The sequence below is a fragment of the Micropterus dolomieu genome, linkage group LG04 (genome assembly GCF_021292245.1).
Source record: "Micropterus dolomieu isolate WLL.071019.BEF.003 ecotype Adirondacks linkage group LG04, ASM2129224v1, whole genome shotgun sequence".
NCBI classification, from domain to species: domain Eukaryota; kingdom Metazoa; phylum Chordata; class Actinopteri; order Centrarchiformes; family Centrarchidae; genus Micropterus; species Micropterus dolomieu.
In genome coordinates this window covers 33,701,047-33,724,418 of record NC_060153.1, presented here as the reverse complement: position 1 = coordinate 33,724,418, position 23,372 = coordinate 33,701,047, and the positions used below count along the sequence as shown (strand labels likewise).

General features: G+C 44.7%; 2 protein-coding genes and 1 long non-coding RNA gene across 6 annotated transcripts in view; 2 read left to right on the top strand and 1 right to left on the bottom strand.

Moving 5' to 3' along the window:
* Window positions 1–14,733, top strand: part of LOC123969659 (calpain-1 catalytic subunit-like) — a 21,120-nt gene extending 6,387 nt beyond the window's left edge. For 2 of the 4 annotated variants that reach the window (XM_046047266.1, XM_046047265.1), the window contains 19 exons: window positions 4,535–4,668; window positions 4,825–4,993; window positions 5,166–5,249; window positions 5,329–5,414; window positions 5,498–5,572; window positions 6,530–6,690; window positions 7,025–7,194; window positions 7,967–7,978; window positions 8,069–8,280; window positions 8,373–8,412; window positions 8,563–8,628; window positions 8,931–8,988; window positions 9,734–9,798; window positions 10,258–10,326; window positions 10,970–11,048; window positions 11,129–11,242; window positions 12,301–12,359; window positions 13,042–13,091; window positions 13,128–14,733. In XM_046047266.1, coding sequence (XP_045903222.1) covers window positions 4,535–4,668; window positions 4,825–4,993; window positions 5,166–5,249; window positions 5,329–5,414; window positions 5,498–5,572; window positions 6,530–6,690; window positions 7,025–7,194; window positions 7,967–7,978; window positions 8,069–8,280; window positions 8,373–8,412; window positions 8,563–8,628; window positions 8,931–8,988; window positions 9,734–9,798; window positions 10,258–10,326; window positions 10,970–11,048; window positions 11,129–11,242; window positions 12,301–12,359; window positions 13,042–13,068 — 1,680 coding nt within the window. In that variant the 3' untranslated portion in view covers window positions 13,069–13,091; window positions 13,128–14,733. The other 2 variants (XM_046047268.1, XM_046047267.1) reach the window with 2 other exon arrangements.
* Window positions 885–2,608, top strand: LOC123969672. The gene is made up of 3 exons (XR_006824770.1): window positions 885–1,004; window positions 1,494–1,544; window positions 2,006–2,608. It is a non-coding gene; the product is annotated as an uncharacterized LOC123969672 (long non-coding RNA).
* A 1,254-nt stretch (window positions 14,734–15,987) lies between the features above and the next one.
* Window positions 15,988–23,372, bottom strand: part of LOC123969663 (gastrula zinc finger protein XlCGF57.1-like) — a 16,124-nt gene continuing 8,739 nt past the window's right edge. Inside the window, exon 3 of the mRNA XM_046047274.1 lies at window positions 15,988–16,447. Within this exon, the coding sequence (XP_045903230.1) occupies window positions 16,122–16,447 (326 nt within the window). The 3' untranslated portion in view covers window positions 15,988–16,121. The remainder of the gene's footprint in view (window positions 16,448–23,372) is intronic.

Below are 23,372 nucleotides of genomic sequence, written 5' to 3'. Positions count from 1 at the left end.
TTATTTTCCTCACTGTATGTGTATATGTATGAAATTTGTATATGTATGTAAATATGTATATGTATGTGTGTGTGTGTGTATATATGTGTATATATATGTATATATATGTGTGTGTGTGTGTGTGTGTTTCATGTTTTTATATCCCAGTGGGGACTAACCTGAATGTGGGGGCCAACATTGAGGTCCCCACAGGTACAGACGCTGTTTGAGGACTTGGTTTTAGCGTTTCCCTTAGAGAGGCGTCTAACGCACCAGGAAACACAGGGGGGCTGTCCACAGACCTTTGGCCACATAGTGCAGATGTAAACATCTCCTGCCCGTCACGACACGGTGAAGGAAGAACTTACTGAGCGAGGAGCACCTGAAGGCAGCACTCAGCCCATCGCTCCTGACCTTTATAGATTGTTTATTGATCAGTGAGTGGGTGGAAACTCCATTAGCAGGAAACATTAGCAACTTAATTTGAAAGGGGCTAATGTTGTCGTTGATGTTAGCGTTTAGCTTAGCATTAGCTCGTCCCCGGAGACCGTCAGAGTGTCTGTTCAGGATAATGGAGTCAGCTGATGTTCAGTCTGCACATTAACCAGCTGCTGCAGCACAAACACTTCCTGGAAACATAAAGTCTGATCCTCCATCAGTCAGGATGACACAGCTGATGAAATAATAATAATAATGATAATAGTTTATTTGTGGAGCCCTTTGTGCTTTACATCTACAGCGTTTCACACAAAACGCGAAACGAGAAACAAGAAGCAGATGATAAATGTAGAAAGAACAGTTCAGATCACAGTAATCTGCATCATGTTGAGATCAAAGAGTTTGAGAGTAATAACTGAAGCAGGTGAGGAGTCAGCTGAATGTCTGAAGGTGGACTCTGCGTTGCAGGAGACTGCTGGCTGCTGGCCGCCATCGGCTCTCTGACTCTGAACGAACGGCTGCTGCATCGCGTGGTTCCTCACGGCCAGAGCTTCGACCGCGAATACGCCGGCATCTTCCACTTCCAGGTGAGACTCCGCCTATCCAGAGGTCACGCCCACTTAACATATTCACGATGCGTTCAAATAGCAACATTATGTAAGAGATGTTAGTGTGTTTTGTGGTGCCCCTACTGTTTCAGAGTGTACTTCAGCTGTACGAGCCGGTGTCATGCACGCCGTTTCACGAAGCTCTCGCCAGCATCCGACGCAGGCACCGACAGTAACGTTGCCGACGTCCGAGTGTGTTCGCTAACATCAACTCCAGATCTATAGCTAGCAGCTAAACCTCTAGCTTTGCCACAGCGAGCAGCTAACAAGTTATTACTGACGAGTCCGACAGGAAGAAGGCCAGCTCGCCGTCTGTCCCGCAGCCTTTCAGCTCTGTTAGCTCAACCAGTAAAAGCCAGTCTGATGTTTATTCTTGCTCGGTCACTCTTCCTCCTCATCTTCTTCAGTCTCTTCTGCCATAATATCCACACTGAAGCTAGCTTCTTCTAAAGAGCTCACATCTTACAGCTCGCTGAAGAGTCGTGTTGGTGCCGTAAATGAGCCTTCTTTGTCGGAAAGGTATGGAAACTGTTTATCTTTCCCACTGTTTGGAGCTTATTACCACAGACTGTATATAAACAATAACTGGTTCGGGGGGGTCTTTGTTTTATAGCGTGAAGCCCCCGTGTTACATGGTCTTTGCATGAAAAGTGCTATAACTTACAAAAAAATAGATTTTTGGTTGATTGAAGCATGTTGACCTCAAAAGGTTTGTTGTGTTTTAGGGTCATAATGGACAAATTTAATTTCTTAAAGCTTTAATAAAGCTGTTTACCAAAACAGAATCAGAATCAGACGTATTGATCCCTGAGGGGAAATTGTTTTGTTACAGATGCACATTCATCAAGAACAGAAATAATAACAGAAAGCTGGCAGATAAAGAAATATATAAAAATATATAAAATCTACTTGTGTTACGTTTTCCAAACTAGCGCCAGTAAATAAATCTGTTTGTTTTTCCTCCACATTTGTTCCCACAGCAGTGATGGTGATGATGATGACGGTGAGTCAGGGACATCAGGATGACCCCCCACTTCACAGAAACCCGGTCCTCGTGGCCCCCCTCCTCTGACTCTGACTCCTCTGCAGAGACGCTGCCTGAGGCCCCGCCCACACTACTCCGTTTACAAACAGAGAATTAAAACGAATACGATCTCCGTCCACAGCAGCGTTTCTGCTGATCTCCGTCTACATTAAAACGACGCCTAGCTAGGACCCGTTCAGGTGCACTGGTGTAAACAGGAAGCAGATGGTCTGTTCCGTAGTTACCGATGATTTGGTGAAAGAATAAATAAATACAGACTAAGCATCAGAACAGTTTTTTTGTTGTTGCATGGATCAATAACGAGCTGGAACTGTTACTGAATGTAACACGGGGGGGTGGCGGCAGAAAACAGACTGGGAGTCGTTGCAGAGTAAACGGCGACATGCACAGTACGAGTATAGAGAATATTTTACTAAAAATATGATGTCAAAAACCGGGTCAGCAGCATCGTGTTTCTGCTTTGCAAGAACCAATCAGAGAGCCGAGCGTGAGCGGCTGCGTCATCGTTTCTAAAGTCCTCCGTTTTGGCCCGTCTTCACTAAAACGTCCTCCGGAGTTTTGAAACGCAAAACGGGGTCGGCAGCGTTTCTAAACTTCTCCGTTTTAGGTCTTTGTTTTCATCGTTGTAGTCTGGACGGGAGGTGCAAACGTAGCAAAAGGTCTCCGTACGCAGTAGTGTGGGCGGGGCTTGAGAGAAAAGGCGCTGCAGAAGTTGGCACCTAAACGTGCTCCAAGTAGGTCTGCAGGTTCAGAACAGCCACACCAGCTATTCGCAGACCATTGGCAGAAACCGTGCAGGTTTTCCACAGACCACGCAGAACGACCTACCCAGAGGGTTCAGAGGGGGGATCCGCGTTGGGTTAGACGAGACGAGCTGCTGTATTGAAGTGGAAGGACACACGCGAGGTGAACATGTGCTCCGCGGTGCACGAAGCGTACAGTGGAACGACCGTGAGGAGAAAAACCGAAGAGGCTGATGTGCGGCAGACACGAGACATCCCTGTTCCTGATGCTGCAGAGGCCTACAACAAAAGCAGGGCTACTACAGGGTCCACCATCAAAAGATGAAGTGGTACAAGACGTTTTTCTACATGGACATCGCGGTGGTGAATAGTTTCATTCTTCATAAGGATCCCAACATGTCAAAGCTGCACACGTTTAGGGAACAGCTGGCTGCAGAGATGCTGCAGTTTGCTGCAGGCTCAGCAGCACCAGTTGGTGTGTTTTTGAAAATAAATCTGCTCCATTTGGAGTCAAACTTCATTCCCTTTGTAAGGTTTTCTTTGATGGGGAAATGTACAGCAGCAACAACTGTATTCAGATGGACTGAATGCTTTTGGTAACACGTAAGTGAAATTAAACAAGTTTGCTCTGACAGGTAATGTTGAGATGGTTTTTCATAGTTTTCTACAGGTGTAGGGCTGCAAACAGCATCATGGCACAGGGATATCCCCCCTAACTGTATAGCTTTGTTAGGTGAGAATTTTATCTTTCATTTATGCAGTATTTCATCTCAATCTACTCTAGAATGGAAATATTTATACCTTATAATGGATTCTTGATTCTTAGCTTCTGGCCTATCAAATTGCATCACATTATGCATGTGGGCCTTTTGGTTGAGGAGTTACACCTGATTCATTTTGGGTATGTTACATAGGTGTCATTTACGCCGGGGACGCCGGGGACGCTGGGGACGCTGGGGACATGTCCACACCACTTTTTTAAAGCATCATTTCCTAAAAAAAAACCAAATACAACTCACAGGTAAATAACTAATGGAAATTCTTTTAGAAAGCTTTATTTTTAAGAAAACATGCTGATTCTAAAATGACCCAAAAGGTCTTTAACAACTTGTTTTCCATTCTCTCCCTGTGAGCCTGACAGAGGAGGTGAAGACTAAACGAGGCCTCGCAGGGACGATGTTACAGGAGAAAAGTTGATCTGCAGGAGAAACAGATCTGAGAGTTATTTATATTAAAACCTGAATTCTGTGTTTCCTTTTACATAAATAAAAACATTTCCACCATAAATTGGTGCAGAAACCTTCACAGGATGCAGGAAATGAAGTGTTTAAAGATCTAAATTTCCTGGGGGAGGCCCCCTGACCCCCTGCTCATATATCCCGGCATTGAGAATATCTTTTCATCTCGTTCCCGTGAACCTGATAACGTGATGTCTCACGAGCTAAGTGTCTCTTCACAGCCCTAATCCGAGCCCCTGTGAGCCCCCCCACCACTTCTCAACACAAAGTGACGCCCTTGGTGTTACGTGAGGTTGATAACTACCCAGAAGGCCACTGTTTTACTGGTTGTTTTCTCATTTGTATTGATTATAAATCTCTGATCAGCTCATGTCTACTTCCAGATTTTCTGAAACATTGGTGCTCTTGTGTTCTTGTGAGTATTTTGAGATCAACGTTTGCATTTATATAAAGATGAGACGCTTCTGTCTGTCTGGTCTGCAGTTCTGGCAGTTCGGGGAGTGGGTGGACGTGGTGATCGACGACCGTCTGCCGGTTAAAGACGGAGAGCTGCTGTTCGTCCATTCGGCTGAAGGCAGCGAGTTCTGGAGCGCCCTGCTGGAGAAGGCCTACGCCAAGTAAGACCACCCGCCCGCCGCCCTGCTGAGGAAACGCTGTCTGAACTCTTCGTTAGGAACAGATCAAAAGAGTTTAGGAAGCTAAAAGCACTCGATGTTTCTGAGGCTTTTCCTCAGTTACAGTCAGAACGTTCACAGTTTCCTGTGTGTTCCCAGGTTGAACGGCTCGTACGAGGCGTTGTCCGGCGGCAGCACCACTGAAGGTTTCGAGGACTTTACGGGCGGTGTGTCGGAGATGTACGAGCTGAAGAAAGCTCCCAAAGATCTTCATCGTATCATCAGCAAAGCTCTGGAGAGAGAATCCCTGCTGGGCTGCTCCATAGACGTCAGTCACGCACACGCTCGAGCCATTCGTGGTTAAAACCAGACGGAATCTGTCAGACGGGTTCACTTTAGATGTAGTTGGTGGGGTTAGGGTTCGGGGTTTGGGGTGCGGGTTTTAACACCAGGTGAGCAGGAGCTGCTCAGCACGCGTTAACGTTCTGCTTCGTCCTCAGATCACCAGCGCCTTCGACATGGAGGCGGTGACCTTCAAGAAGCTGGTTAAAGGCCACGCCTACTCTGTAACCGGACTCACTCAGGTGAGCTTCTACCATCACACACCGAGCGGAGAAGACGCTCTGCATCAGCGCCCAGTCATGTTTGTCGTCCTCTCTGCAGGTGGAGTACCGCGGCCGGCAGGAGCGTCTGATCCGGATCAGAAACCCCTGGGGTCAGGTGGAGTGGACCGGAGCCTGGAGCGACAAGTCAGTGCTTCATCTTTACGCTTTAAAACAGGCCGTGTGTCAGCACAGAACAAAGTGATTAACTTCACGTGTTGGTGTGTCAGCTCCTCAGAGTGGAGCGCCGTCGACTCTGCAGAGAAAGACGAGCTGCTCTGCAAGATGGAGGACGGAGAGTTCTGGTAGGTTAACGTTATTATAAGCTTTACTTAACCAGGGAGGAAGACACAGAGGCTCAGAGAGAAAGTCTGAGTCCGCTTCACAAACATAGTAAGGAATCTGACTGCGATTCTTTCATTTTGGATTCAAAAGTCTCCTTTCAAGTCCTTTTGCAATGTATTCCATGTTGAGGGTGCAGAATAAACAAACGGGACAGAAAGCATAAAGAAATCCATCCATCTTCACCCTCTTAACCCGGGTCAGTTCCCAGGGGCAGCGGCTCCAGCAGGGGACGCCAGACCTTCCTTTCCCGAGCCACATTAACCAGCTCTGACTGGGGGATCCCGAGGCCAGTGTGGAGATATAATCTCTCCACCTAGTCCTGGGTCTTCCCCGAGGCCTCCTCCCAGCTGGACATCCTGAACACCTCCCTAGGGAGGCGTCCAGGCGGCATCCTTACCAGATGCCCAAACCACCTCAACTGGCTCCTCTCAACACAAAGGAGCAGCGACTCTACTCACGGATGACTTGGTTTCTCAGCATATCTCTAAGGGAGCCCCCCTCCTGAGGAAACCCATTTCGGTTTCGCTTGTACCCGCAATCTAGTTCTTTGGGTCATGACCGCAGGTGAGGGAAGGAACGAGCTTTGCCTTCCCGCTCAGCTCTCTTTTGGTCACAACGGTGCGGTAGAGCGAATGCAATACAGCCCTCCTCCCAGTCTCCCGCTCCATTGTCCCCTCACTCACGAACAAGACCCTGTGGTACTTGAACTCCCCCACTTGGGGTACAGACTCATAAAGAATTTCACACTTTTCTGCGTGATAAGGTCAGAAAGGCAGCAGACCTGAAACTGCCTTATCTATAAAGGGTACCAGGTGGCCGGAGCAGGACGTCCCACCTGAGAGTAGAACCCACACAGGAGAGTTCATGTAAATTACGAGGAGAGTAACCGTCTGTCTGTCTGTCTGTCTGTCTGTCAGGATGTCTTTCCAGGAGTTCCTACGTCAGTTCTCCCGGCTGGAGATCTGTAATCTGACGCCGGACGCTCTCAGCGAGGACTCCACCAGGTTCTGGAGCACTGTGATGTTTGAGGGCGGCTGGCGGAGAGGAAGCACCGCCGGGGGCTGCAGGAACAATCCAAGTGAGGCCGATAATAACGTCTGTGTGGACACAGGTCCAGCACATGTAGTGATGTCATCAGACTACAGCTGTCTAACGTGCAGGCTGTGATCCAAACTGGGCTCTAATGAAAGACACTACCAGGTGCACTATGGGTAATGTTGGATCCATTGTTCTTGGATTAAAAAGTGAACAGTGGCAGCTTTTAATTCAGCTGCAGACTGGAGCCTGCCCTGCACACAGGGGCCAATCAGAGGGCTCCACGTAAACATCTAAAAGCACAACACTGATAATGAAATCAATGCTATAAAAACTACATATCCCATGATGCTTTGGCTGTGGCTGCCTCCCTGCAGACACGTTCTGGATCAACCCTCAGTATAAGATCTCCCTGCTGGAGGAGGACGACGACCCCGAGGACGACGAGGCCGCCTGCAGCTTCCTGGTGGCTCTGATGCAGAAAGACCGCCGCCGCTACCGCCGCCAAGGCCAGGACGTGCACACCATCGGCTTCGCCATCTACGAGGTCAGAGGTCAAGCAGCTGTAATGTTACGATGTAAACACACAACAGCCAGGCTGCAGATCTGTTAATCCACACAAAGCTCTGCACGGTCAGCCGCTCCATCGCTGAACCTTCAACCCCCCAAAGGCCCCTCAGGTCTGCCAGTTAGCTGCTAGCTTAGCCTTCTGCTCAGCATTAAGAATTAAAACCTATTTTTACCTTTTGGCTTTCACCTAAGTGCTTTTTATTTGTTTCCTGTCTTGTTCAGCTGCCATAACCTTTTAGCCTTTTAGCTAACTCTGCAGCACCAAGGCCACTCTGTGCCTCTGCCTGGAAAGTGCTTTATGGTAAAAGGTCTGTACCTGTAAAGAGCCTTTCCAGTCCGACCGCTCGAAGTGCTTTAACACCCCTCCCCGTTCACCCGTTCACACACCGGTGAGCCAGCTGCCCGTCGGAAACAGAAATGAGCACATTCACACAGTTTGGGGTTCAGAATCGTTCCCACGGAGACCTCGACATGCAGACCGGGGGGATCCAACCACTAAGCTTGTGATCAGTGGACGGCCCGCTGTACCCCCTGGTATTACCCCCTCGTAACAAACCATTATTATTATTCATGTAAACACTCTAACAACCAGCAAACAGCTACGAACGTCCTGGAACCCCCTGAACTTCTGCATGCTAATGATCTCAACCATCTCAGCACCCAGCTGCTAATTCCATAATAAGCTCGTAGCAGCACTGATTGTTAATCTTGTGTTTCATGACTTCTTCTCTGTGTTTTCTGCTTCACAGATTCCTGAGGAGGTGAGTCGGCCTGCGGTCAAACTGTCAGATCAAACCGTTTGCTAACGTTTAACTTGTCTGAACTAACGCCGGCGTCCATCTGCCCGGCAGTACCGAGGCTGTCCGAGCGTCCACATGAAGAAGGACTTCTTCCTGCGCCACTCCTCCTGCGCTCGCTCTGAGACCTTCATCAACCTGCGAGAGGTGAGCGCCAGGCTCCGCCTCCCGCCGGGCGAGTACCTGATCGTCCCGTCGACCTTCGAACCCTCCAAGGAGGCCGACTTCGTCCTGAGGGTGTTCACCGAGAAACAGTCCGAGACCAAGTGAGTCTGTCAGATCCAGAACCGGACGGGTTTTTATTCTAGTTTTTATTCGGACAGGAAGAATCCGTAAATGTTTCTGTGTGAATCTGCAGGGAGATGGGCGACGACGTGGAGGCCACCTTTGATGAAGAGGTAAGAACTTCCTCTTGTCACGATCGTCAGCTCCTCCCTGACTTATTTCAGCTCTCAGTTCTGACGACTCTTTTATCCAGCCATTAATTAATCCAACAGAAAGAGACACAGACACGTTGTCCGTCACTCATCATCTTAAACTCTCTGCAGGAGGAAGTCACAGAGAGCGACGTGGATGACTCCTTCAGGTCCATGTTCGCTCAGCTGTCTGGAGACGTGAGTGTTCACGTTTCAGTCTCGAATGCTTCATGTACAGTTCAGAAAACCTTCTCAGCGTGTTGTCCTCTGAGCAGCTGAGATTTATTCAACTTTTATAGTTAAAACTCTTCGGTTTGAGCTTTAATGATGTTGAAATGATTCAGACTGAAGCTGTAAAAAACCCATTTGTGTTTGAAGCAGCATGTTAGCATCCAGGCTAACTCCAACACTCACAGCGACCCTCTGTTTCTGAGTTTGGAGAGCTGTGAGACGTTTCTGATGAAAAAAAGTTTACATAATATTTTGTTTCCTCTCATCAGGACATGGAGATCTCAGTGCGAGAGCTCCGGACCGTCCTCAACCGAGTCGTGTCCAAACGTAAGTAAACATGAATCGTAACAGGGCAAAGAGCCAAAGAGCTCTTAGTGAGCCAAACATGCTGAAGGGAAACCACTGGATAATCTTTCATAAGGAAACATTGATAGTTATTGATCGCATCATGATGACGTGCAGGACTGAAAGACCTGAAATAACAAGCTACTCTGAGCGGACCGAGAACACAGAGCCAACGATCTGTCGTTGGACAGAGGAGTGTCACAATCAGAAGAATCAGAATCAGAAGCTTTATTGCCAAGTAGTGTTTTACACATACCAGGGATTTGCTTTGGTGATAAGCTGCTACATGCAGACAAACATACAGTTAACATAAATAAATGTAGAAATATATAAATATGGAATAGATGTCTGATGAATCGACGTGACCACATTGACTCAGTGTTGTTTGTGGAACACTGCAACATATTTTCAGATTGTATCTATACATACACTATATATTGGTATATAAGATACTTATTTTATATTTGAAACTCTTCCTGTAATGGCTGAAAAGATTTTAGAGCTTCGTCTAGAGGTTTCTAATGTTTGCAATGCCAGCAGCCTCCCAGTCTGTAAACCAACCACATCTGTACGTATATTCAACATCAGGATTATTAGCAATAAGAATAAATATTTTGTCTTTTAACCAAAAGGAAACACAAAGAACCTCATCACTCAAGACATAAGCAGACCATCATGGTTGGTTAACTTCTGGTTGGCTGACTTCTTCCTCTGTGGTTGTTTACAGACCGAGACCTGCAGACTGATGGTTTCAGCATGGAGTCCTGCAGAGCCATGGTCAGCCTCATGGACGTATCCTCTCTCTGCTGATGTCTGCTGGTTTGTTCCGCTGGTTCTGCTGCTGTCTGCTGGTTTGTTTCGCTGGTTCTGCTGCGGTTTTTATCAGACTCCAGCAGAAAGTCTCTCTTAAGGACCAAACTGAAACCAAAGGCAGCAGGAAATGTAGGAAATGTGAAAACTGATGGGTTTTATTTGTCAGCAGTAAAAGTCCGTATTCAGGATGAATGGTTAACGGGCTGACATGAAAACACTAATGAGTCCTTGAAGGAATCCTGGGTGCTAATTGATCCAGCAGCTCTGGTTTCATTTGAAGTGACTCATAGTTTAGTTGAACAAAGTGAAAACTAAGAGATAACTGCAGCTAGAACAAACTACTTTTCTACTTTACTACTACTACTTTAGTATTTGTTGTGCTGTTCAGTCTTTTTCACTTGTTGAAATGAAAACGTGTGGACCTTGACTTGAGCTCAGAAAGACGGCAGCGCTCGGCTCGGCCTGCTGGAGTTTCAGATTCTCTGGAACAAGATCAAGAAGTGGCTGGTAAGTTCTGCATCAGCTTCATTGTGTTCTGGGCTGGAAACACATTTAGTCTGATGCTTCACAGAGAAGCAGCTGGGGTCAGATTCTGTTCAGGTCCGGATGTTTCTGGTGTCGGTGACGTAGAGACTACTCACAGAGCAAGTTAGAGCTAACGGCTAACACGCTATCTTACCAGGAACATTCTAGTCAATTGCACTTTCTCTCTACTGTTTTTTCCCTCCCTGACAGTTCGTTCTCCACATCATCCAGTATAAAGTTACTGAAGAGAGGGAATAAAGCTCTGTTAGCTTAGCTTGGCTAGTTTCAGGAAACCTGGATGCTGATACGCAGCTTTTGTGACGGAGGTGAATCAGAAACAAAGTCGAAGCAAGAAGAAGTCTGAAGACATAAAACCTGAAGTCAGCTACGACTCCCAGGGTGCATTTCACTGACACACAGCCAATCGCAGAGCTTTACACTTGATCAAACATTCAGCAGCTTAAACAGCAACAGCAGCTGAGGCTCATGGGTATTGTAGTATTTAGAAACAAACTGGTGAACATGAACGTGTGATGTTTCTTCATCCAGGAGAAATGCTCAGATAATTACAGAAACATTTAAAATGAGATGAACCCGGGCTGAACCGCTTGTTTCTCCTCTGCAGGGAATCTTCAGAGAGTTCGATCTGGATAAATCAGGATCTATGAGCTCCTACGAGATGCGTCTGGCGTTGGAAAACGGCGGTAAGTCCCGTAGATCCTGACGTCGCCGTGTTCTTGACCGTCGCTGCGTTGATCTGAGCTGTGACCTCTGCTGCCCTCAGGGTTCAAACTGAACAACAAGCTGTACCAGACGCTGGTCGCTCGATACGCCGACAACGAGATGATCGACTTCGACAACTTCACCTGCTGCCTGGTCAAACTGGAGGCCATGTTCAGTACGTACAGAGAGAGGCCGGGGACTGAGATATCTAATGTTACATGTTTTACCAAGTGAAGCCAGGGACCTCCCTTTCTTCTTTTTATTGCTCACCAGATTTCACTAACAAAACATTCAGATTTACTGTGCGTTCATGTAGCGTCGGAACAATCGGACAAACGAACGCCCCCGAGGTCGGAACAACTCAGAAAGTCTGAGAAAAGTTTGCTCCACGAGTTGATGGTTAGAAACGTTTGATTAATGGTGGGAAGTAAGCCTGGCATCGGGCCAAAGATTTTCCAAGCCGTTACATGGCGGGACATTAAACAAAGTCAAATTATTTCAAATCATGTGTATGTTTAGCGCAGTCGGTACTGTGCGGGGCTCCCGTTAAGTACGTTGTAGGATTCGATCTGACAGCGGATATTTATAGACAAACTGAATAAAAGGACAATAAAGCATGTGCTGTAGTGTGTTTGCATCCCGGCGTGTTGATCCGCATTCGTAAACCTAAATGGACACTTCTTTTCATTGAGAAAATTCAGTCAGTCACACGTTTACTGACGGCTTTTTCAGAAGTGTGGGAAGTAGAGTCTCTTCTGAAGCTCTTAATAAACTCGACATGAAGCAAAATGTTCTCCCGCTTTTATTTTAGAGGAAGTGATTGTGTGAGTAACTGTAGCTGCCACTTTTATACGTCAGAGGTCGCACGCCTCTGGAGCAACGAGGGGTTAAGTGTCCTGCTCAGGGACACAGCGGGGGATTGAACCTGGGTCTCCCACACCAAAGGCGTGTGTCTTATCCACTGTTCCATCACTGCCCCAAGTCATTTATAAGGTGTTAGGTCATAACGGTTAGTTTGCTGTCCATGTAGAGCGACTTAGATTCATTCAGGAGCAGTAACAGCTTGTACGGTACTTTTTTTACTGCAGTACTTTTACTTTAATACTTTAAGTACATTTAACTGATAATACTTTCCCTTAAAGTTGCTTGTGAAACATTTTGTTCTGTGTGTTGAAATTCTTCTTTCCACCCGACAGCGATCAGTAAATGAAACTCCTCCCTGTTTGTCCTCAGAGACCTTCCAGGAGCTGGACCGGGACGCCACAGGAAGTGTAGAGATGAACATCATCGAGGTACCAAACGTTAAAACGCTCAGACGTTCTGTAACAAGAGAACCAGAAACGTTCTTCCTGTATTTATTAGAACATCATGTTACTGATACACAGAAAATCACTCAGCAGCTGCGTTTCGCCGTAAATAAAGACAGAGACTAACCTTACCTGGATGATTTAAACCCTGAGTCGTGTCTGCAGGCTTGCTTTAAGTTTACAGACCAGACAGGACGTTTAACTGTTGTGATTTTACTGAGAGAATAAATACATCAAGATATTCAGCAATTATTTTACTGGATATCTTTTAAATCTCTTCTTAAATCAGAGAGTTTGTCCTGATTTTATATCTGAACTCTGTCTTTCTACGTCTGGATTGACTTCTCTCATTTTACCTTTTATTTCTTTTGTAACCTGCTTCTAAATAGAGATTATTGTTATTTCTTAATCATTTCTATGGAATCTGGTCATTAGAATGAGTGAAATAGGTTTTAGTTTGTTGAGTTTAAAAGAAAAGAAAAGAAAGAGCATCTAATTTAAATAAAACAAGTAACTTTTTTAAATGTAAGACGTTTACTTGGTGACTCGTGACCTCTCATCGAATCTAAAGAAATAAAATAAAATGGTTTCAGCGCCGAGATGAGACGAGGTTATTTTAAGGTTCTGCTGTGTGATCTCTGCTCTTCCTCCTCCTCCTCTTCCTCAGTGGCTGTATGTGACCATGTGTGGCTGAAGAAGAAGAAGAAGAAGAAGAAGAAGAAGAAGAAGAAGAAGAAGAAGAAGAAGAAGAAGAAGAAGAAGAAGAGTCTGAGCTCCAGTCAAAGTGCCTCCAACAGGAAGAAGAACAGGAAACTGCTCCACTGCAGCTGTAACCACACTGTGCTGCACAGTACTGCAGTACTACTTCAGTACTACTGCAGTACTGTGCTGACATCATCAAAGTCTTCCAACATCAGCGTGGAGAATCACTGCTGCCAGGAAATAATCATTCACTTAATCAGCGCTGTATTCTGAAACTGAATATTTATTTAATATTTAAATTTATTGACATGTATTATTATTTATTGATACCTGCTGAGGTGACCTGAGTGAGTCAGAATGAATCAGATGCTGAATCATCATTTTTAAGCTGCTGTGTCATTGTTTACGAGGAGAGGCTCATGGGAGTTGTAGTCTTTTGGTGTGTTTCTGTAGACGCTGACGTCGACACACGATGAGAATTTATATTTTCAGACACTTTTAGGCCACAAAACAAAGAACGGGTTATTTCCTGTTTGAAGACATTACTGCCCCCCGCTGGTGAGCGGTGGGACAGCAGGAGATAACATTTAAATTCAAATAATATAAGACTGACGTTTTAACACTGATTCAGGTTCTGGCAGCAGTGCAGACAGTGTGACACCTGCAGTGGAAACACTACAGTACTACATATTTACTACACTACAGCAGTACTACAGTACTACATATTACATATTTACTACACTACATCAGTACTATATATTGACAGCAGTACTACAGTACTAGATATGTACTACACTACAGCAGTACTACAGTACTACATATTACATATTTACTACACTACATCAGTACTATATATTGACAGCAGTACTACATATTACATATTTACTACACTACAGCAGTACTACAGTACTACATATTACATATTTACTACACTACATCAGTACTATATATTGACAGCAGTACTACAGTACTAGATATGTACTACACTACAGCAGTACTACAGTACTACATATTACATATTTACTACACTACATCAGTACTATATATTGACAGCAGTACTACATATTACATATTTACTACACTACAGCAGTACTACAGTACTACATATTACATATTTACTACACTACATCAGTACTATATATTGACAGCAGTACTACAGTACTAGATATGTACTACACTACAGCAGTACTACAGTACTACATATTACATATTTACTACACTACATCAGTACTATATATTGACAGCAGTACTACATATTACATATTTACTACACTACAGCAGTACTACAGTACTACATATTACATATTTACTACACTACATCAGTACTATATATTGACAGCAGTACTACAGTACTAGATATGTACTACACTACAGCAGTACTACAGTACTACATATTACATATTTACTACACTACATCAGTACTATATATTGACAGCAGTACTACATATTACATATTTACTACACTACAGCAGTACTACAGTACTACATATTACATATTTACTACACTACATCAGTACTATATATTGACAGCAGTACTACAGTACTAGATATGTACTACACTACAGCAGTACTACATATTTACAGCAGCACTACAGTACTACATATTTACAGCAGTACTACAGTACTAGATATGTACTACACTACAGCAGTACTACATATTTACAGCAGTACTACAGTACTACATATTACATATTTACTACACTACATCAGTACTATATATTTACAGCAGCACTACAGTACTAGATATTTACTGCAGTACTCTGCTGCTGCCTGCCCTCTGCAGATAGGGGGCGCTACAGCTTTAACATTTAGGCCTCTGCATTATTTCTTAGTGTATTTCTGAGCTGCTTCCTCCACCTGTGAGTCAGAGCTCTGGGTTTAATGTCCCGGAGGATGAAGGACAGTGAAGGCCTCAGCAGGTGGAGGCGTTCAGGTTCGGCTCGGTCAAACCAACACTGATGCAGCAGATGAGCTTCGTGTTTTCTCTCATTAAAGTGAACCGAACAGCTGACTGTGTCTCGCCTGTTTCTGAAGTGTCCTGTTCTAAAGTCCGCTACAGTCTGAACGTGAGCTGAACAACAATCTAACCCTGACAAAACTCTCCAGCTCCCATTTCTACTGTGAAATATTGTCCTTATAGTTAAATTAAATCTCATCATGTAGAATTCAACAGCAGCTCGCTGTGATCAACTAGATGTAAACGCACACACACGTTTATTCTCCGGATACAGAACAAGTTGCATCTTCCTGTTTGTGCTGTTTACATGTCAAACTGTTGAGACTCATTATTTTATTAACATTTAGCAAAAGCTTTTAAGGCCATGAACAAACAGACCAGCTTTCACTGTCCGTCTGTTCTGCCTGTAGTTTAAACAGGAAAAGGCTCTAAAATCTGAATCTGTTTCAAAATATCTCTTTCACTTTAGTATCATTTAAAAAACATCTGAATCAGCCAGATAAAGTCAGCGAGGCTCTCCATGACTCTAGATTCATGTAATAAATACACAGAGTCAGTCAGGTGATGATAATAATAAAGGACACTGTGAGAGCGAGCTGTTTATTAACGCCACACATCAGACCTGCAGTCTGGTAAACTTTTACTCTCTGTGAAGTTTAAAGACAGAAACACATCAGTCCGGAATCACCAGGAGTCCCCCTCCACACTTTTGCATTAAGAACAGAAACGTTCAGTCCGAGTCCCGCAGCTGCCAGACTCCCTTTAGAAAACCTCTGATTTTACTGCAGCAGAGTCTGACACTCAGTCCTGGTTCTGGGGCTCCCGTCCTTCCCTCCCCTCCAGCGGGCCCAGCAGTACGGCCTGGGCCTCCAGCAGCGTGGTGTCGGTGTTGGCCCCCAGGAACCGGGCGGTGAGCTCCAGGTCCTGCAGCCGCAGACGGACCCTGCTGCCCCGCTGCAGCTTCTCTCCGTCCGCCGGGCGCCGACACACGCAGTGGAACTTCCCGCCGAAGTCGATGTACAGGTCGTCCTGGACCACGTGGAAGATCCTCCCGACCACCACCTTGTCTTTGGCCGGTCCCATCTGGATCAGCGGGGACCGGCGCAGCAGCGAGGCGAAGCTCTCCCGCTGGCCGGAGGAGGAGCCTCTGCTGCCGGCCGCGGAGCTCTCCGCCTCCCGCCGGAGCTCCGACTGCAGGTCGAAGGCGGCAGCGAAGCCGGATCTGGGCCTGTCCGCGGCGGGGGGGGCGCTGGAGTCCGAGCTGAACCAGAGCCTGGTGGACCTGCAGGAGGAGAACCGGACTCCACACCCGAGCCTGGACACAACCTTACACACGGCCGCCATGTTGTCCCACAATGCCGAGCGAAGAAGTTCCTGTGAAGAACGCGCCCACAGCGCCACCAGCGGCGGGAGGCTGCAACAACAACAACAACAACAACAACTTTATTTGCGTTTACAATAATTACAAAAGTATAAAACACAAATAAAGAAACAGAAGCTGACTCAGCTTTCACAGCCAAGTCAAACAATAAGAGCGCTGCAGGGAATCAGGGACTAAATAAAAACTTTGAATACAAGCTGAAACAGTTTTAAATGCTTTTTACTTTTGACGCCATTGAATTGATAAAATGATTCTTACAAAAAGTTTCTTACCTGTGAATATACATTTATGGATTAGAAATGTGGCCAGATATGAAGATTAATCAGAAAATTTCTGGGATGTCAAACTAAACATTTATCCATATTTTCTGAAATAAAGGCACAAACGCCCATGGCGCCATTATTTTTCACAATAGAGCCATGGGCATAGATTTTATCCAAGAGATGGGGGCGGGTGGGGGGGGACACTTGTCTTTCTGTGAATTTTATTCAAGTCTTCTGCAGAAGGAACTCACGGGGACACATACACATCGGAGAGTATCATCCGAGAGAGCTGCCGTGTCTCAGTTTTTATCGTAGTCTCAGGGTCGGAGTACTATCTCATCAAAGGAACATGGTGTCTCTCAGGGTTCCCTAGGGGACGCTCAATTTGGATCTATAGGAGGACACGCCTGTCCAAAGCACATGTGGTGAACAACTTAAAGTCCTGACCCCTCTGGAAGCATCACTCACATTTACCTTCCATTGACCCCACACCCAAGAGGCTGGTGAGATTAGTTACATGGCAGTATCTTAAAGATGGAATCATGAAATTCCCGTCACAGTCACATTATTCAGCGTCCTCTACATAGAAGTTTCTTCTGGGACAGAGGACGTCTCTTACTTAGATATTTAACTGCAGCAGGCCAACTGTCCTCTGTCTCTACCTGTCCTCCATCTCTACCTGTCCTCTGTCTCTACCTGTCCTCCGTCTCTCCCTGTCCTCTGAGTCTCTACCTGTCCTCTGTCTCTCCCTGTCCTCCCAGTCTCTACCTGTCCTTTGTGTCTCTACCTGTCCTCTGTCTCTACCTGTCCTCCGTCTCTACCTGTCCTCTGTCTCTCCCTGTCCTCCCAGTCTCTACCTGTCCTTTGTGTCTCTACCTGTCCTGTGTCTCTACCCGTCCTCCATCTCTACCTGTCCTCTGTCTCTACCTGTCCTCCCAGTCTCTAACTGTCCTTTGTGTCTCTACCTGTCCTCCATCTCTACCTGTCCTCCGTCTCTACCTGTCCTCTGTCTCTACCTGTCCTCTGTCTCTCCCTGTCCTCCCAGTCTCTACCTGTCCTTTGTGTCTCTACCTGTCCTCTGTCTCTACCTGTCCTCTAAGTCTCTACCTGTCCTCTGTCTCTACCTGTCCTCCCAGTCTCTAACTGTCCTTTGTGTCTCTACCTGTCCTCTGTCTCTACCTGTCCTCTGTCTCTCCCTGTCCTCCCAGTCTCTACCTGTCCTTTGTGTCTCTACCTGTCCTCCTTCTCTACCTGTCCTCTGAGTCTCTACCTGTCCTCTGTCTCTACCTGTCCTCTAAGTCTCTACCTGTCCTCTGAGTCTCTACCTGTCCTCTGTCTCTCCCTGTCCTCCCAGTCTCTACCTGTCCTTTGTGTCTCTACCTGTCCTCTGTCTCTACCTGTCCTCCGTCTCTACCTGTCCTCTGAGTCTCTACCTGTGCTCTGTCTCTCCCTGTCCTCCCAGTCTCTACCTGTCCTTTGTGTCTCTACCTGTCCTCTGTCTCTACCTGTCCTCTGTCTCTCCCTGTCCTCCCAGTCTCTACCTGTCCTTTGTGTCTCTACCTGTCCTCTGTCTCTACCTGTCCTCCATCTCTACCTGTCCTCTGTCTCTACCTGTCCTCTGTCTCTACCTGTCCTCCGTCTCTACCTGTGCTCTGTCTCTCCCTGTCCTCCCAGTCTCTACCTGTCCTTTGTGTCTCTACCTGTCCTCTGTCTCTACCTGTCCTCTGTCTCTCCCTGTCCTCCCAGTCTCTACCTGTCCTTTGTGTCTCTACCTGTCCTCTGTCTCTACCCATCCTCCATCTCTACCTGTCCTCTGTCTCTACCTGTCCTCTGTCTCTCCCTGTCCTTTGTGTCTCTACCCATCCTCCATCTCTACCTGTCCTCTGTCTCTACCTGTCCTCTGTCTCTCCCTGTCCTTTGTGTCTCTACCTGTCCTCTGTCTCTACCTGTCCTCTGAGTCTCTACCTGTCCTCTGTCTCTCCGTGTCCTCCCAGTCTCTACCTGTCCTTTGTGTCTCTACCTGTCCTCTGAGTCTCTACCTGTCCTCTGTCTCTCCGTGTCCTCCCAGTCTCTACCTGTCCTTTGTGTCTCTACCTGTCCTCTGTCTCTACCCGTCCTCCATCTCTACCTGTCCTCTGTCTCTACCTGTCCTCCGTCTCTACCTGTCCCCTGAGTCTCTACCTGTCCTCTGTCTCTACCTGTCCCCTGTCACACTGGGAGCAGAGTCTCTCCTCTTGTGGTAGCCAGCTCTGTCTGTGTCGACCCTTTTCTATGGCCAGGCTGTGTTCACTCAGTCTGTATGTTGTCAACATTTTTCTTAGTTTGGGACATTTTATTGTGCTCAGGTAATTTGCCAGTGTGAATTCTCTTTTTAGGGTCAGATAACATTGTAATTTACTTTGTGTTTTGGTCGTTTCTTTCCACTATTCAATATATTTTTCTTTCTGCGTGCTGATAATTTGGTTTGGTCTGCTTGAGTTGGTGTTGCTGTCCTGAGGCTGTTGGGGACTTGTTACTGCAGAGAGCCTCAGGACCAGCTGGCTGACGGGACTCTTCTCTGGTTTCAGCTCCTGGTATGTCAGGGCTTTGTGATGATATGTCTGGGGGCTAACTGATTTTAAGTGATTGTGAAATGTAAGTGATCTTTTCTGTATTTTAAGTAGAAGGGGGTATTGGCCGAGCTCTGCTCTGTACAGGTTATTTGGTGTCTTTCTCTGCACCTGCAGGATGCTCTTTCACTATGGAAAGATTCTATGATTGTTTTGTCCCATTTGTCAAATTCATTATTAAGTTTTGGCCCCCAGATTTCGCTACCATAAAGAATTATTGGTTCTAGTACAAACTGGAAAAGTTTCTTTTTATTAGAAAGCTCTCTTTGCTTTGTCCCTCAGATCTTTCACGGCCATGTTGAAGTTCCCTGTGTATGTAATGTTGAGGCCGAGGTAAGTGTAGTTTTTTGTGTGTTGTAATTTAGTGGTGTCTAAATAGAAATTGTGTGTAACCTGATTTCTGTATTGTTTCTGAAAGATCATTATCTTAGTCTTTGCTGTGTTTACTGTCAGGGCCCAGGTCTGAAAGAATCTCTGCAGGAGGTTAAGGTGCTGCTGCAAACCTTCTTTAGTAGGAGAGAGCAACACTAAGTCATCTGCATACAGCAGACCTCTGATCTCTGTGTCGTTCAGGAGGAGGCCAGGTGCCGTGGAGCTCTCTAATTGGTTTGCTAATACATTGAATATAAATTAAAGAGAATTGGACTGAGATTGCATCCCTCCCCTGGGAGAAGAACGCTGTTTGTTTGTTTCCAATCTTTATGGCACATTCACTTTTTGTATACATGTTCTTAATCTAATCGTATGCTTTCCCTCCAATGCTTTCAAGTAGCCCATAGAAGAGGCCCACGTGCCAGATGAAAGTCAACAAAACAGGCATATACCTTTCTTTTCTTAATGTTTAATTCTTGATCAGTTAGAGTCTGGAGGGTAAATATATGGTCCCTTGTGCGGCAATTAGGCAAAAAAATAATTTGCCATTTATGTAAAATCTTGTGGTCGTTAAGAAAGTTGACAAGTCGTTTATTAATGATGTTGCAGAATATTTTTCCCAGGTTACTGGATACACATATTCCTCTGTAGTTATTTGGGTCATATTTATTCCAGATGTCTGGAAAATTTCCAGTTGCTAGAATAGCATTGAATAGTTTCAGTATAGCCAATCTGATTTTATGGAGTATTTGATCATTTCGTTGAGGATTCCATCAATACCACAAGCCTTTTTTCCTTTCAGGGACTGGATGACTTCTGTTAATTCTTGTTCTGTTACAGGGTAATCTAGAGGGTTTTGGTTGTTTTATCACCGCCTCCAGAGTTTTCCATTTCGTGAATATCTTGTACTGATCATCATTTTTTGTAATATAATTCACTAAAGTGATTAATCCAAGTATTTCCATCTTGGATTGCCAATTCATCCTGCTGGGTTTTGTTTAGGTTGTTCCATTTCTCCCAGAACTGGTTGGACTCTAAGGATTCCTCAATTTCACAGAGCTGGTTCTTGCTGTGTTGTTCTTTCTTAGTTTTTAGGGTGTACTTGTATTGTTTCAGAGTGGCCTCATATTGACAGCGTATGTTGTGGTTATCTGGGTCCCTATGCTTTTCATTTGATCATTTCCTTTTTTTAACCTTTATTTATTCAGGGGAGCTTCACTGAGAGGAAGCCTCTCTTTTGCAGGAAGGCCCTGATCACATTCACACCTGGAAGCTGCCCAGTACAACAGCAGCCTTGTCTGCTGGCCACTAAGCAGCTCCACTGGAGCTGTTAGGGTTATGGGCCTTGCACAAGGGCACCTCAGTGGTGGTAAATGAGGGAGAAGAAGAAGAAGAAGAAGAAAAAGAAGGGAGGGCAAGCACTGCTTGGTTTTACTTTCCACACCTGCCAGTTCGGGGATTGAACCACAGCAGGCTCACTTCTCTAACCTTTGGGCCACCACTGTCTTTAAAGTTTTCCTTAGGTTTTTGCATTCAGGGTCAAACCATTTGTTATTCGTCCTTTGTTGAGGTTTTGGTTTGGAGGCTTTTAAATTAGACAATGAAGCTAAATGATGTAATATTGAATTAATTTTGTCCACACCAGAATTTACACCAGAATTTACACCAGAATTATTCTGGGGAAATGTTTCAGTTAGAAATAAATGAGTTCATTCATGTAATTTCCTCTCTGTTGTAGGTTGTAGCAGTCATGAATGTTTAATATGCACTCTTTATAACTTTGGTACCATGTGTCTTGTGGGGGAAAAAAAGGTGCTTTGTTCTAATATGAGATGTGTTTGTGTATGTATGCATGTGTTTGTGTATGTATACATGTGTTTGTGTATGTATGCATATGTATTTGTGTATGTATGCATGTGTTTGTGTATGTATGCATGTGTTTGTGTATGTATGCATGTGTATTTGTGTATGTATGCATGTGTTTGTGTATGTATGCATATGTGTTTGTGTATGTATGCATGTGTTTGTGTATGTATGCGTATGTGTTTGTGTATGTATGCATGTGTTTGTGTATGTATGCGTATGTGTTTGTGTATGTATGCGTATGTGTTTGTGTATGTATGCATGTGTTTGTGTATGCATGCATGTGTTTGTGTATGTATGCGTATGTGTTTGTGTATGTATGCGTATGTGTTTGTGTATGTATGCATGCATGTGTTTGTGTATGTATGCGTATGTGTTTGTGTATGTATGCATGTGTTTGTGTATGTATGTATGTGTTTGTGTATGTATGCGTATGTGTTTGTGTATGTATGCGTATGTGTTTGTGTATGTATGCATATGTGTTTGTGTATGTATGCATGTGTTTGTGTATGTATGCGTATGTGTTTGTGTATGTATGCATGTGTTTGTGTATGTATGCATATGTATTTGTGTATGCATGCATGTGTTTGTGTATGTATGCGTATGTGTTTGTGTATGTATGCGTATGTGTTTGTGTATGTATGCATATGTGTTTGTGTATGTATACATGTGTTTGTGTATGCATGCATATGTGTTTGTGTAAGTATGCATGTGTTTGTGTATGTATACATATGTGTTTGTGTATATATGCATGTGTTTGTGTATGCATGCATATGTGTTTGTGTATGTATACATGTGTTTGTGTATGCATGCATATGTGTTTGTGTAAGTATGCATGTGTGTTTGTGTATGTATGCATGTGTTTATGTATGTATGCATATGTGTTTGTGTATGCATGCATATGTGTTTATGTATGTATGCATGTGTGTTTGTGTATGTATGCATGTGTTTATGTATGTATGCATGTGTGTTTATGTATGTATGCATGTGAATGTATGCATATGTATTTGTGTATGTATGCATGTGTTTGTGTATGTATGCATGTGAATGTATGCGTATGTGTTTGTGTATGTATGCGTATGTGTTTGTGTATGTATGCATGTGTTTGTGTATGTATGCATGTGAATGTATGCGTATGTGTTTGTGTATGTATGCATATGTGTTTGTGTATGTATGCATGTGTTTGTGTATGTATGCATGTGAATGTATGCATGTGTTTGTGTATGTATGCGTATGTGTTTGTGTATGTATGCATGTGAATGTATGCATGTGTTTGTGTATGTATGCATATGTGAATGTATGCATGTGTTTGTGTATGTATGCATGTGAATGTATGCATGTGTTTGTGTATGTATGCGTATGTGTTTGTGTATGTATGCATGTGAATGTATGCATGTGTTTGTGTATGTATGCATGTGAATGTATGCATGTGTTTGTGTATGTATGCGTATGTGTTTGTGTATGTATGCATGTGTTTTTGTATGCATGCATATGTGTTCGTGTATGTATGCATGTCAATGTATGCATGTGTTTGTGTATGTATGCATGTGTTTGTGTATGTATGCGTATGTGTTTGTGTATGTATGCGTATGTGTTTGTGTATGTATGCGTATGTGTTTGTGTATGTATGCATGTGTTTGTGTATGTATGCATGTGTTTGTGTATGTATGCATGTGTTTGTGTATGTATGCATGTGTTTGTGTATGTATGCATATGTATTTGTGTATGTATGCATGTGTTTGTGTATGTATGCATGTGTTTGTGTATGTATGCATATGTGTTTGTGTATGTATGCATGTGAATGTATGCATGTGTTTGTGTATGTATGCATGTGTTTGTGTATGTATGCAT